This window comes from Eublepharis macularius, chromosome 16 (assembly GCF_028583425.1).
Source record: "Eublepharis macularius isolate TG4126 chromosome 16, MPM_Emac_v1.0, whole genome shotgun sequence".
NCBI lineage: Eukaryota > Metazoa > Chordata > Lepidosauria > Squamata > Eublepharidae > Eublepharis > Eublepharis macularius.
The window spans coordinates 7,565,257-7,580,742 of NC_072805.1; the positions used below are offsets into that span (position 1 = coordinate 7,565,257).

General features: G+C 46.1%; 1 protein-coding gene across 1 annotated transcript in view; it reads right to left on the bottom strand.

Moving 5' to 3' along the window:
- The window catches only part of LOC129343819 (potassium voltage-gated channel subfamily KQT member 1-like), a 513,626-nt gene that overhangs the window by 455,639 nt on the left and 42,501 nt on the right, over positions 1 to 15,486 (bottom strand). Inside the window, exons 3-4 of the mRNA XM_055000183.1 lie at positions 10,679 to 10,805; positions 4,714 to 4,792 (exon numbers count right to left, since the gene is read on the bottom strand). Of these exons, the coding sequence (XP_054856158.1) occupies positions 4,714 to 4,792; positions 10,679 to 10,805 (206 nt within the window). The remainder of the gene's footprint in view (positions 1 to 4,713; positions 4,793 to 10,678; positions 10,806 to 15,486) is intronic.

A 15,486-nucleotide genomic window follows, 5' to 3' on the forward strand; every position in this document is an offset into this window, starting at 1 on the left:
TTTCTTCCATGACTGGCTAATATAACCAGTAAGCGTTATTTCTTTGTGGTAGTGGGTTCACATAGGTATTTTATTGTGCATATCAGCAGTAACCTTGTGCTTGTGGCTGGGCACATGCTTGGTTCCGTTCTGGGTATTCTTTGGGATCTGCCTGGTGGCCGTGAATGACGCTGGATCTGTTGAGCTAAGTTGCCTGATCAGTGTCCCTTGCTTCAGTTTGCTTTTGGTGGAATTGACATAATTCTGTAGTGTGATCAAGGTCCCCTTACTTCACTTTGGTTCTGGGGGGATTCCATTTCCTGGCTTCACTTTGGTTCTGTTGGGCTTTCACTGGGTTGAGCTTGCATTTGGGAATGTGCCCTTGGCCTCTGTCAGCCTCGCCCCTGTGAGTTTCTTGCTGAGAGCCTGCTGGGAAATGTTTCCCCTGCGGGAAACAATGGAGAGCGGCCGAGGGCACTTTCTTCAGGGGCCCAGAGAATTGGGCTCTGGGGTCCAGTCTTCCTGTAATTTGGGAGCGTATGTCTTTAATGGGCAGTCAGGAGTAGGATCCCTGCAAATAGGATGAAGTTTGCTTGAAAAGTGCCTCCCAGCTTCCCCCACTCCCTGCAGATGACCCCCAGAGAGTTTTCCCCACAGGGAATAATGGCTAAATAAATCTGGGATTCTCTAAACTTGTCATGTCTGAGCCCCATCCATGCCAATGCTAATGCTAGTTTCATGCTGTACCTTGATATCCTATTACCAGTATCATAATGTTCCATTCGTTCACAGAATAATTGCGGGTGTTTATCTAACAAACTGTAGAAACTTTCAGTCCTCATGACCTTGTATACTACTCACTCCTGTTATTCTTATGTCTTGCTTTCCAGTGACTCAACTTGATAGTACAAATATGCGAGAGGTTCTCACACAAAATGCCTGCAAAATCATGCTTATTGTTGGGAGGGGGAAGGAGCAAATGTGTGTGTTAAGAGGAAGGGTTTTTCCACAACTTCCCATTCCTGTCAATTTCTTGCTCTTACTGCTTAGATGCTTAGCTTGCTTCTGAGTAACCCTATGGACATATATGGAAATGATTTGATTTCTGAATAAAGCCATTTAACCAAGAGCCTGGACTTCTTGTTGCAATTGTACAGGGATCTGTCTGCCGTATCCTGTCACCCGTAGCCTGACAAAACTTGCCAAAGATCAGAGAATCTTTCCCAGATTTCAGGGATCCCAGATTTTTCTGGGTATCCCTAAATCTTGGATGCGGATTTCCTAGATTTTAGGGGGAGGGCACACCCCTAGTGCACATAGCTTTTTTGACTTTTGTTTTTCACAGACTGACTACAACATCCTCAAAAGGTCAAACTGCAAATGACAAAGCAATTCTGAAGAAGATATTGAAATGGGACTATTGTTAATTGTTGTTATATGATATCTCCAAGTCTACTGTCTCTTCTCATACTTTATGTTTTTTCATTAGCTCTTTTGTTTATTTGCACTGTAACTGTACTGCATAGTGAATGATGTTTGTACAGTCATCATATTACCATGCCATCTAATTTTCCACATTTTGAGGCACTCCCTATGATTAATAATAATTTGTTACTACAATATTCAAGACTATTGTTTCTTCTCTTTTTCTTTGTGGCCTCTGGTATTGAGACTGAGATAAAGTACGAGTGATCCCAGGACTACCAGCGAGCTTATGGCTGAGTAGAGATTTGAACTTGGTTCTTCTCATTCTTAGCATTAACCACAATATAAAATGCATGTTGCAGTCAGGCAAGATCCATTATCCCATGGCTGTGTTGTCAACTGCAACATACTGAGAATCTCTCTACATGAGATGCCTCGGCACACGTTCATCAAGTGTAGAGAGATGCCATGGGAGCCAGGAAGCGTAGTTTTAAAAGACAGAACTGACGGGGATCACTTCTTGGAGGGTCTGTTAATTTCATCTTCGCCTCCCCAAAGGCTCTGTCAATGTCACCTCTCCACTCAAAAACTATGTGGGATCGCGAGACCAGAGGGCTGTGAAGAATGGAAATGGGCTGGAGCTGCCTTCCAGAGCCAGGCAATTACCATCAACCAAAAGAGCCACAATTTCTTCCATCCCTGTGCCTCAAGGAGAACTGCAGCTTACTCTTTCCTCTGGCAATGGCTGTCTCAAGATGAGAAACACCTGTCAACTACAAGCCCGCCCAGCAACAGCCTTGCTCACTTTCCTGAACAATGGGGAAGGTGCCACATTGGGGAATAGCGCCCAGTGGAGCCATCTGTGGCTCCTGAGCCAATAAGCTCTGTTAATGCATTATCCCCAGCCATATCACTGCTTTAACCACTAGCTTTCATTGTATCTGGCTTCCTGACAAAAAGTTTGCCCACTGTTAGACCTGGAAGGAAAAGAAAAATATTTTCAGGTCACAAGAAATGTTTTCCATCACTTAATATTGGGTGTGCCTACAATTTTGTACATAACTGAAGAGGGGGCACAAATTGGGGTGGAATGGCATCTCTGCCTGAGGAGGAAGCCAGCGGGCTGGAAAGCGCCCTGGATCGCTGGTGCTGCTGACCTCTCCATATTGTCCTCCTCCTTCCTGATTCTCCCTTCAGCCCTAGGCAGAGCTGCAGAACTCCTCCTCATACTCTCCTTCCTCTGCTTCCCATCAGCAGCCCCCAAGCCTCACCCACACCCCCATTTCCCTCTCCGTCCTTGCGAGCTGTAATTCGCTTCCCCCTTCTTTACTGACAACTGTAGCCTTTGCTCCTGGGGAAGGGATTTGGGTGCCCCTTGATGGAATAAGCAATGCCTCTGCCAAGGGCTTTTTTTCTGGGAAAAGAGGTGGTGGAACTCAGTGGGTTGCCCTTGGAGAAAATGGTCACATGGCTGGTGGCCCCGCCCCCTGATCTCCAGACAGAGGGGAGTTTAGATTGCCCTCCACGCCACTTGACGGTGCGGAGGGCAATCTCAACTCCCCTCTGTCTGGAGATCAGGGGGCGGGGCCACCGGCCACGTGACCATTTTTAAGAGGTTCCAGAACTCTGTTCCTCCGTGTTCCAGCTGAAAAATGCCCTGCCTCTGCCTATGTGACATTTTCCTCAATTTTTTCTCAGAATGCTGTTCCTAGGCTTTTCTTTCTTCTTCTTGGAAGTTATAGAACTCTCCTCTTCCCTCTAAACATGCAGCTACTATGCTATCTTTTTCATGCTTCGCGATCTATCCAGTATGGTAGTTCCTTAAATAAAGTACTGTATTCCTGAATCAGTTTGTGTGATGCAAGCTGGGTGTCATGTCTGAGCCCCATCCATGCCAATTTCGATTCTGTTCTGCTGAACACAGTGTATCTAGCAATAGCCCAGTGTCACTTTGCTAGTGTCCTAACTATTCTTTCTAAGGCTTTCACAGGTGGTTATCTGTTGAACTGCAGCAGCTTCCAGTGTTTATAACTTTGTGCTTATTCCCAGACAGTGCTGTGTCTTGCTTCCTAGTAACTCAACATGATAACACAAATATGTAAAACGTTCTCACACAGAGAGAGCACCAACGGATTGTTTACTGTTGGGAGGGGGGGAAGGAGTAAACCAGAGTGGTAAAAGAGAAGTGTCTTTCACATGATGTCATTCCTGTCAACTTCTGCTCATGCTGCTTAGATGCCTGCCTTGCTTCTAAGTAGCCCTATGGACCTGCATATGGAAATGATCTGATTTCTGAATAAAATCCATTTGACTAAGTACCTGTGCCTTACTGTAAATGGGCCAGAGATCTGTCTGCTGTATCCTGTCATCCATAGCCTGACACTGGGTGACTTGCTCTGCCAAGACCCTCTTCTGCCTTTCATCTGCAGCTTCCAAGTCTCACATCCTGTTTCCCTTTCCTTCCGTTGTTATTCTCTTCCAGTTTCTTTACTTGCAAATAGCCTTTGCATCAGGGGAAGGGATCCGGGTGTCCCTTGCACCTTTATTAATGAGGTCATCTTCCTCCACTCCTTGCCCATGACACAAACACGTACCACCTCACACAGTGACACAAGGCTTCCTGTCTCATTACCAATGCTCATTTATCCACATCCACCTCCCCTCTGCATCCCGCACCCTATCCAATCACACCCGCTATTATCATTTACCTGCTATTGTCATTCAGCATCTGAAACCACCCCACTCTCCAAGACATAAGGACACTGTTTCTGGCTGTATCTGAAGGAATGAGCTGTGACTCATGAAAGCTCATACCCTACCACAAAAGTTGTTAGTCTTATAGGTGCTACTGAATTCTTGCCCTTTTCTACAGTGACACAAATACACAGTGACTGAAACACACACCCTCTCATAGTCTGGTCGATTCTTAACTTTCACATCAGGGCAGAGCTTGTTTCTTAACAGCCCCATGAATATGACACTTCAGTGTACATAAACCATGTGCACAACTGGAAAACTGCTAAATTGTGGTGTCATTATTATACAGCCACAACCCCTCAGCAAGGGGGTTATCTTGAAACAGAAGAATAATGTCGAGCCACCAGAGAATAGAGAGATTTTAAAAAATACAGAATTCCTGATAGAAAACGTAATAAAATAAATAATAAAAATAAAATAGCATAGACATTTGCACGTAAATGTGAAGAGCTAACAAGTATCGGCAGATGTTAAATCAACTGATACACTTTAGCAGCAACTAGTTGTTTAATTTTCTGTCATGATGGTAGCAAACAGAACTTCACCACGTACCTTATTGCAGATGTAGCAAACACCTGTCCATTCGATCCTACACTCAGAACTATAACTGAGGCTATCACGACAATGAGATCTGTTGACAAATGGATATTGAAACAGTTAGTTCACTTGTGAAGCAAGAAAGGGGCTGGAAAACATTTAGGAAACCTGCTGTTCCTAGTGAGTTTGTAATTCCAGCCCATTAATGTTCAGCCCAGTGCTTGAATTATAAAGGAAAAGGAATGGAAGACCCTGTAGAATCCACAAGGTACCACTCCTTGATTCTGCTCCATTTTAGCCCCTCCCTCTGATCTGCATGAGCCACAGCCTCAGCTCTGATCATACACCATGATTTATATTTATAACTCAACTACATTCTATTAGTTATCTAATTTCAGCAATAACTTGCTTTTCATTTGTTCTCACAATGCTTGCAATTGGTGGAGTACAGAAAGGGAACTTTAACTCCACCATTGCTGGATTTACCCCAACAGATGCTCCTCAAGGGAAGGGGTGTCAACTGTGATAAGGTAGCTTCCCATGCCAATGGGAGTGGGGCTGGATTTGGCCATGCCTCCATTTGAAGGAATAAGTTGCACATGGGAATAGCTGGCCATTGGGTGCCTGGTCCATCTTGGCTAATGGACAAGCCTTTAATCAGGCACTGTCTCTAACTTCCAGGCCCTTTGGACTGGCATTCCACTCCTTTCTGCTGTAGAGATGGGCAACACAAGATTAGCCAGTTGTTTACGGTCCAGTGAGAAATTTGAGAGGGTGGGTCCATCAGATTGGCTTGAATATGTTTTTTTTTCATCTGCTGTCTTATCTGGAATGGCTTAGTTAATTAGGCCTGATTATAAGACTGGGAAGGCATTAGCTAGGTTGACCGGAACAATGTGAGTTGCTCTAATATAGGTAGGGAAATTTGGCAAACACAAGGCATCTAATGATGGTCTCAGTTCAGCTGCTTATCAGCTGTAACAGCCAGAGAGGTTTATAGAGAGGGGGTTCCCTTGGTGCTGGGCAACATCAGCTGAACCCTAGCTGCCGTATGATATCAGAGGAAGAAGGTGGAACTTGGCACCTCTTGGCACAAAACTGAGTGCAAGCATTGAAAGGTATAGTATGGCACAAGCCATAGTTTGTGTCTCATTTTCATTCTAGGGTGTGAAGGGAAAGGATGGATGACACAGAATGGTACATAGTAGACCAACTATTCCTTTCATTAATCGAATTTTCCTTGGCAAGAGAAATCCCGACCCCATCTCTGTCTTCACACAGTGACAAAATAACATTCACAGGGGATTCATCCTGTTCTTTGCTGGCCTGGAATCTCTCTTCCTCATACTTTCTTATTCCAGAAGGGAAATTTCAGAAATGTGTTCATTGTGTTAATTATCCATTTTGGAATTCTTCAGAAAGTACAGGGACCCACAAGGCTAAAGCACTTCTCCTGTGGCCCAAGTCCCCTTGCGACTGAGAGTTCTTTCAGTTCCTGACTTTGTCTCAGATATGAAAGAAGTTTTAAAGCAGCTATTGAAGTGCTTTCCACTTGGCTTTCCACTGTTTAGAGTTTAAAGTTCTTTTTGTCCCACCCTGATAAGTGGTTATATTTTAGGCTTTTTAGACCAGCCCAGGACTTGATAGGGGGAAGAACAGGAACTCTGTTCCTTTGGTATATGAAATGGCAATGGAGACTGAGTGTCCTGGGATGGCCCTGGCCTCTGCAGCCTCTCCCTGGACGAGCAGCCACCCCGAGCCTGCCAAACGCGTCCCGTTCACTGCTGCAGGCACTCACCTGGCAGCCGGGACTCTTTGCTGCCCAGGCCAGCCAGCTGTGGGAGACACACGGCGGTGGCAGGGCAGCCCGTGAGTCGGCAGCGTGGCACGAGCAGGCAAGCGCCCGGGCCGATGTGCCAATGGAGTCGGAGGCCGGCTGGGACGCCAGGGTGAGGAGCCGCTGGCCACAGAGTCGCGGAGGATGCCCTCAGGCCTGGGGGTGAGCCAGCAGCTGGGAAAGCTGGGCAGGCCGGCACCGGCCGTGGGAAGGGCAGCCCCGCAGCCAAAGACTGGCCCGCTGCCCCCAACTAGAGGGACAAGCAGCCACCCCAGAAGCTGAGGGGCACACGGCCTGGATAGGCCTGCCCTCCGAGACCCGGCTGCCACTGGCGATTCGCCCAGGGCCGTATCGGCCTGGGCTGGCCTGGCAGGGGAGCAGGGCCCTGGGGGAAAGACAGAGGCCAGAGCCTCTCAGGGGCAACTATGGGGGCGGAGCCACCGGCTATGGACTCAACTGGCTCAGGTGTTGGGAATCACCCTGGGAGGGGGAATGTGGGAAGGCGGGCGGGGCTGGGGCTAGAAGAGGGATCCAGCCCCGGCCAATGAGGAGTGTGTGTGGAGGGCTGAGACCAGCACCTGAAGCCAAGGGCAGGCTCAGCCGGGACCTGAGGGAGACCTAGGGGCCAACCCTGGTGCCTAGCCCAAGGAAGGTGCCCATTCTGAGGCCTGCAGGAGGAACTTTTGCTCCCCCCCCTTTCGCTCCAAGGGCCGGGGAGGAGAGACCTTAAAGTGGTGCCGGCTGGGTGGCCGCTGGGTAGGCTGAGGAGACGGACCCACCAAAGGGGCAGCCAGCACAGCCTCCACTCCCCTGACCGCGCCCATGGACCCACCCCAGCGTGACAACGAGTAACTCTTAAAAGAAACAGAAATTTAATCAAACAGGCAGGGATTGAATATAGGCAGTCAAGGAATGAAAGGGCTGAGGTAAAACTTGCTAGTAGAACAGAATTCTTTAAAAGTAAAAGGCTAAACAATTTGCTTGCAGCTTAGTTTCAATGTTCTTAGGTGTTTTGTTTACTTCTTAGTAACAAAGTTTCTCTACAGAGTTCTCCTTTTAAACTTAGTTTGCAGACAGTAATTCAACATAGTTTTCCTTTTACACCAGTCCTGGGTCCTCCACAGAGCCAAACCCCTTTTTCTAGACACTGAGCAGGAATTATTCTTCCTTTCCTAAGAAGAAATGACCCTTTCCTTTGGCTGGAGTGGGAGTCTCCATAAACTAACCAATTTCCTCTGAGTCAAAAGCACTCCCCCCGCCCCAGTTCTATTGTGGCTGTGTAAAGAGGTTTTATACTGGGAATTCTCCCTCAAACAAGGTTGTTACAGTAGGGCAAGTGATATTCTTTCCCTCACTTCAGAGGGGTAGTGGTCTGACCTTCCCCTTCAGATGCTTACACACATTCTCTTCAAATCCCATCTCCTAACTGAACTAAAAAAAATCCTGTCAGCTACCCTCACATTATAAAAGGTGAAGTTCTGACCCGCCAATCAGAGGGAAGGGGGAAGCCAGCTGATCCAGTTCTTATTTCAGGCCACTGTCCACTCCTCCCCCTCCAGCCTTCTGAGAGCTGCATGGTGGAAACCTCTCTGTAAACTGCCTCCATTGCACACTGCAAAACTGTTCTATTTGCCAAGGCTTTGAATGGGATATAGACTGTGGGTATTGTCAGAATGTCAGTTCTCAAGCCACAGCTACTCCATGTTCTCCTGTTATAATCTGTAGTTATTTAATTCTCTCCCTCCAGGCCCAGGTGCTGCCCAGGCTGCCTATATCCATGGGAATGAAGAACTCTTATCAGCCCGGCCGACCTTGATGTCCTCGCCTTCCCAGGCCTTCTAGACAGGACTAAGGGGGGAGGCTGGGAAGGGGTGTTTGAAGTGTTGTTACTTTCAGTTTGTGTCATTCTCAACAAAGCTTTGGTTCAGCCAAGGGCCTCAAGTCCTTAGATCATGGACCCCTGTATCCTGAGCATAATCTTCCAATAAACCTTTTGAAACCAAGAGACCTTGTGCTGCTTGCAGAAGGGGGGAGACGAACTCTAGATAACTGGGATTCCATAGTCTGACAGGTATATTTTAGTGGGAGGGAGATTATTTGAGATTTTATTTTATTCTATATGTTTTTAATTTGTGATTTCTAAGCTGCTCTGAGCCACAAAGAAAGGCAGAACATAAATATTTTAATTTTAAAAAATAGTTATATCACATCTTGGCTACAATTTTAGGCCCACATAACCACCTCACTTGCAGAACAGGAAGAGAAAGCTGAGTAATTCCAGGGGCATATCCATACGCCAGGCTTAACTAGTCATTCCATCATCTCTACCTCCATAGATCTCTGAGGAATATAGTTATGTGGGGGTGGTGATGAAGAAATCTCTAAGACAATTCTCAACACAGTCCTCAAATGACGGTGCCCGGGATTCTTTGGGGAACCCACGAAGTTGCCTTACGTCGAGTCAGAAGACTGATCGGGCAAAGTCAGGCTTGTCTACTCTGATGGGCAGTAAAACGCTCAGGATCTCAGGCAGAGGTCTTTCACATCACCCATTACCTGATCCTTATTCCTGGAAATGCTGGGAATTGAACCTGCGACCTTATGCATGGACAGTAAATGCTCTACAATGGGAAAGCATGACAGTTAAGATGGTGTAAAAACTAATATAAGTTTGTGGAATAGCTATACCATTGAGGCACATACCTTAAAATATTTTTACACCATAGAGTCAAGGAAGCCTGACAGGCACAGTGTGTGTATTTTGAGAGATTCAGGTATAATGTGGCAGTAATGTCACAGAAATAACTAGTGTAACTGGAGAGATGGTGTTGTATAGCAACTAAGAGACTGATGTATGAAACTGGAAGTCCTTGGTTCAAATTTCGACTTTGCCATGAACTCACTATGTGGCCTTAGGTAAGCCATTTTCTCTGTCTGCCTCAGCTAGGTTATTGGTGTATATTGTCCAGTGTACATTAGAGGAAGCATTTCTTTAAAGATGTGTTAAGATGTTACACAAGGAAAATCTCATTGTATCCACTGACCTATTTCTGTCTCTGCAAGGCATATTGCTAGCAACAGAATGCAAGTCTATGCTTTTGTTTGTGCAATGGATTTAATAATGAACTTACAGAATGCCTTTTCAAAGAGGCTTATGGTACAATGCTCACGAGTGCTCAAGAATGGCCCTGTGTCTGGCACTATTGCGTGTACTCTTGCAATGATGGAATGCTGCTTTCTTGGAAAAGAAATCCACCGATATTTTGTGAGATACATGCCATCATTTCAAGACAAAGGCATAATATCTCAAAGCACTACAGATGCTCAAATCAAAGCAAAAAGCAAACATTGTCTTTAAGAATGTTTTTGTTCATTGTTTCCATAGTTCCAATAGGAATAGTTCCTACAATGCACTTTAACCCCCACGCTAATACATACTAATACTAAACAGGGAAACGGCAGGCCTTGTGTTGGGAACTGGTCTGTCACATCTCGGTCAATGGGAATTAATTCCCAGGGCACAACCTCAAGTGCTTTGGCCAACCCTTGCCCATCATTGCATTATGAATAGACAATGTTGTTCCAGCACTTCTGTTTTTAGATTTTTTTCAGATTCTTCATGTGCTCGATTTTAGCATGTATCCAAACGTCACATTAATTCAGTATGTGGCTCACAGAGAGCTGTGTTTGCACTTACCAGCAATGAAAAGAGTCTTTTCTTTACATTTACTTCCATCCCTTGTATGAGGCCTGCACTTCGGGGAGCCTCACAGCTTATATATTCCCACTTTGCCCACTTTTCTGAAACATGGGGAAGGTGCCACATTGGGGAACAGCACTCAGAAGAGCCACGGTGGAGCTGCCTGTGGCTCCCATGAGGCTGAGTATCACTGCATTAAATGTTGCTTATGCTTTCAGCTTCTATAACAACCAATAGAATACCCCATCCCTTGGATTGTTACAGCAAGAAAGTTCATGATGACTAAGGGAAGTTATGAAGCAGAGATAAGCTCCAAACCAGCTCCAAAGAGGTCTAACTGAAATAGCGTGCATCAAATTCAATTGATGCAACCAGCAGAATTCTTCCCATAATCAAAGATCAAAAATTCAAATAAAGACGGAAGAAGCCTTCAAAAAACTTACCTATTATTGATATAGGCTTCCTAGCAAATCGTATTCTCCCCTTAATACCAACGTATTTGCTTCTGCACCCTGCTGACCAAAGCCTCACCACATATTCAGCACCAAAGAATACCACCAAGACGATTTCCTGAAATTTAAAAAGATTTGAGGTGTCTTTTTCGTTTAGCAAACTCCCAAGACTTCGATAGTCTACTTGGTTTTGCCTCCTAGCTTCAAGAGACAACAATGTGAATTTCTGGAACTCATTCATTCATTCATTCATTCATTCATTCATTCATTCATTCATTCATTCATTCATTGTCCGCCTTTCTTACTGAGACTCTGAGACTCAAGCTGGATTTATAGTGTGAGTCAGTAAGTACAGTTAATTTCAATGAACAATGTAATAAGGAATATAGATGCAAATTTACAAAGATTTAAAACCAGCAGAAATCTAATACAGAACTGAAAAAAGCTGAAACAGAGCATAAGCAATTCTAAGACGGACATATTAAACAACATAGAAACTACCCAGTAGGATAATACGTATATCAACAGCCAATACATAGTAGTAAAGTCTGTGGTCCCTATCCATCTGCTGATGCATCCCCCTGAGACCCTTACAGTACAACTGTCCTATATCTTAGTTCAAATCAAATCAAATCAATTACCTTTATTGGCATTAGAAATAATAATCTACAATCAGAGATAGGGACAATCAGAGATAGAGATAGGCAGAAGCATAAGCATAAACAAGCAATTAGTAACAGTTAATAATAAAATTAATAAACATTCAGCAATCAGGTGCGGCTATATGATTGGATATAACTTTATAAACTTCTGCTAGAAATTTTGCAACACTTAAAGTAACACAACGGTTACGATCTTCTAAAAGGTAAACTAAAATTCTTCCTTTAGTACTGAAGGTATTCAGTTAAAAATTGTTTGCGTAACAGACCAAAGAGAGGGCATTCTAGAATAATGTGGGACAATGAGTTGAGGACTCCTAATTCGCAAGGACATATCCTGTTTTGAAGGGGTACTTGCTTGAACCTGCCAGAGAGCACCATTGATGGAAAGGCATTTAAATGTGCTAAGGTAAATACTCGGCGCTGAGATGGGATGTCCAGAGCGGAGAGATAATGTGGCATCATTCCTTGCCTTTGGTATATGCCTAAGTTGGCTGCCGAGCAGACAGGGGGGTGCAGGGGGAACATCTCTTGGAGTTCATGTTCCATAAGTCTCAGTTTAATTGTTCTTAAGATATGTAATTCGTCACATAGGAGTAGGGAGTCCACTGCAATGCCAAGCTTTTGCAGTTTGAGAGTAAACATAGAAAACCATATGGTGCTATGCCTATCTCTCATCAATCTATCATGTTCAGATCTAAAGTGAATTTTTATCCTGTACTTGGAAGCCATGATCCAGGCCTTAGTTTCCAAGAGGTCAAGACCCAACTCTGCACATATAGATATGTAAGGGACACAATTAGGGACACCCAAAATCTGTCGGAAGGAAGTTGATTGTACACCCTCTGCACAGGGCTTAAAGGCTTTGATCCACAGTGGGATTCCATATAGCAGCTGGGGAAGGATTTTTGCATTAAAATTTTTTAAAGCTGCTGAGACAAACTGGTTGCCTCCTAAAAAGAACTTTTTTATTTGCGCCCGTGAGCATCGCACTAAGTTTATAGTTCTGTTCCAATGTGTTGGCCAACTAAGGTTGTAGTTGAAAGTAATAAGATATAGTGGAATTACTATATCTTAGTTAAAAAGCCCTCTGGAATAACTCAGTTTTGCATAGCTTGTTGAAAGCCAAGAGAGTGGGCGCTTTCCTGACCTCTTCAAGTAGGCCGTTCCGTAAGGTGGGGGCCACCACAGAGAATATACATGTATGGTTAGCTGTTGATCTTGTCCATGTGCAAAGTGGCACCTGCAGAAGGCCCTGTTCAGATGAGCAAAGCTGCCCTTAAGGAATACAGGGAAAGGTGGTCCTGTAGAGATGATGGACCAAGGCTTTGAAGAACTTTGCATGTGATAGTCAAAAGCTTGAATTGAGCCTGGTAAACTGATAGGTAGCTGATGGAGTGACTGCAGAATGGGAGTAATATTCATGCTCCTCCAAGCTCCCAATAATAACCAACCTACTGCATTCTGCACCAACAGGAATCTCCAGGTGAACTTAGAGGGGAGACCTATGTACATTACAGTAGCCGAGTCTTGATGTTACCATGCCATGGATCCAGGTGCATTACAGTGTATGTGTAGTCATCTCTTGACTACAGTAGTCATCTCTTGATGTTACCATGCCATGGATCCTAGTGACCAGAGGTAGGCGGGTATCTTTCAGATGAGTTTGAGTTTGTAGAAAGCATTTTTTGCAGCTGCCTTATCTTGCTTTTCTAGCACTAGCTCTGTATCCAGTATAATCCCTAGGCTCTTAACAGAGTCTGCAAGAGTCAGATGAACACCATCAAAAGTGGGGAGTACAATGTTCTGTGATTTCTCAACCAGCATCACTTCTGTCTTTTCTGGGTTCAGTTTCAATTTGATTTCTTTTACCCATTTGACTATAGCAGTCAGGCAGCAACCCAAGATCCCTTCTGCATCTCAAAGTCCAAAATCACCTTACCCGGAAACGGGAGGTTGTGTTGTGCTGGGAATGATGTCATTTTCAGCTCGATGTGGAAGCATTCCAGAGCATGCAGGAGTGCTCTCTAGGGGGTTCCTGACTAGAGATAGGCACGGACCTAAATATGGACCAACCCCCGCCCCCACAAACCAGCCTGGTTCAGGGTTCGTGAACCAGGGTTCATGGAAGCTCGTTTCCACGAACTTCCATGAACTGGAGTACTGGTTCGTTTGGTTCATATTAAAGGGTCAGTTTAAATGGCCAATTCCACAGGGGAAATGGCCATTTAAACTTTTTCTGCCACTTGTAAGCTGCAGGTCCCTTTAAACAATCAGCTAGCAGGCAGCAGGGAAGATCCCCCCCCCCTTGCCGACTGCCAGCTGATAGTTTAAAGGGACCTGCCGCTTGCAAGTGGCAGGGCCCTTTAAACAGCCTCAGCCCCAGCCCCCACTTACCTTCCATCTGATGCTGAGGTGGTGCAGGCCTGCGCGGCAGCAGAGGAGGTGCAAAAGGGCCCTCCCGCCCCTCAAATGGCAGCCGCGGATGCTATTTGAAGGGCATGAGGGCCCTTTTCCGCCTCCTCCACTGCCCTGTGGGCGTGCAGGGCAGCAGAGGAAACCAAAACTGGCCTTTCTACCTCTCAAATGGCAGCCACGGCTGCCATTTGAGGGGCAGGAGGGCCTGTTTCCTCCTCCTCTGCTGCCCTACAGGCACGCAGGTCCACAGAGGAGGCCAAAAATGACCTTTCCACCACGGCTGCCATTTGAGGGGTGGAAAGGCCATTTTTGGCCTTCTTTGCTGTGCAGGCCTGCAGGGCAGCGAAGGAGGCGTCCACCACCCCAGCATCAGAGGGAAGGTAAGTGGGGTGAAGGGGCTGAGGCTTGGGGCAGTGAGGGGCTGGGGCTGGGGGTTCAGGTTTGGCCCATTTAAAGGGCCCTGCCTTGCAAGTGGCAGGTCCCTTTAAACTACCAGCTGGCAGGTGGCAGGGGGGATTCCCCCACCTGCCAACTGATAGTTTGAAGGGTCCTGCCTCTTGCAAGCAGCAGGAAAGGGCCCTTTAAATGATTAAATGGTTAAATGATTTAAACCCCATGAACCATGAACTGGTTCATAACTGGGCCAGTTCCATGCCAGTTTGTGGTTCATGGTTCATAGAAACTCCACGAACCACAAACCGCATGGTTCGGTTTTTTTCTGGTTCATTCCCATATCTACTCCTGACCCATTACTGTGCCTTTGCCCCCCCCCTGCCCCCATTGGCCAGGTGAGTGGTGGAGGCTGGAGGCTGGGAGCAGGGGCTGAATGGGATCTCTAGTCCCTGGCAGATAGGGACAAGCAGTGTATAAGCAATGTAGGGCTGAAATTCCAGGTGTTTTATTGACATATATCATCCAGGTGTTAGAATCAAGAGAGAGTTAAAGGTCTAGGGTCTCCTTTCTTAAAGCACCCTGCTTTGCACTCACACACCTTGGTATAAGCATAAAACTGTATTTGTTGGAACAGAAATAAATAGAACTTGCACTGTTGGATATGGTACTCCTCACCTATGGTTGCCAGGTCCCTATACCCCCACGGTGGGAGAGGCATGCGCTCCAGTGCCTGGGTGATGACATCACTTCTGGAAGTGACAGCCATGAGAGCACTCCCAGAGCGCGGGGGCCACTTCAACCCATCTGGGGCCCAAATCATCCCCAAACGAAGCGCAGGAACGTTCCTGCAGCCAGGGCAATGACATCATTTCCAGAAGTGATGTCGCCATGCCTGGTGGGAATGCATCTGCAGGGCGCACTCCTGAGGTGCCTGTTGGTGGCAGGCAACCTCCAGGAACTTGCCACCTCCCTCCTACCGACCACTAGCAGGTCAGTGGGCAAGCTGGCAAACCCCTGAGAGTTTGCCTGCCACCAGTGGGCACCTGGGAACCCTATCCTCAGTCCACCTCCCTCTTTTCCCTTCTCAGATCAAAAGCTCAGAATCCCAAAATGAGCAACAGACTGACAAACTGGGGCCTTACTTATGGTCCATTAAGATTCTAGTTCTCAGCTAATGTCTGGGGTCGCCTGTAGCTAATGTTCTGGAAGCGTTGTCTACCAGAATCTGGTAGTACAGCGGAGTTATTGAATACCTGAAGAGAAGATTTCAGGGCCAGTTTCCTCCTTACAAGCGATTTGATTTCAGCCAGTAGAGGCTAGGGGGGCCCA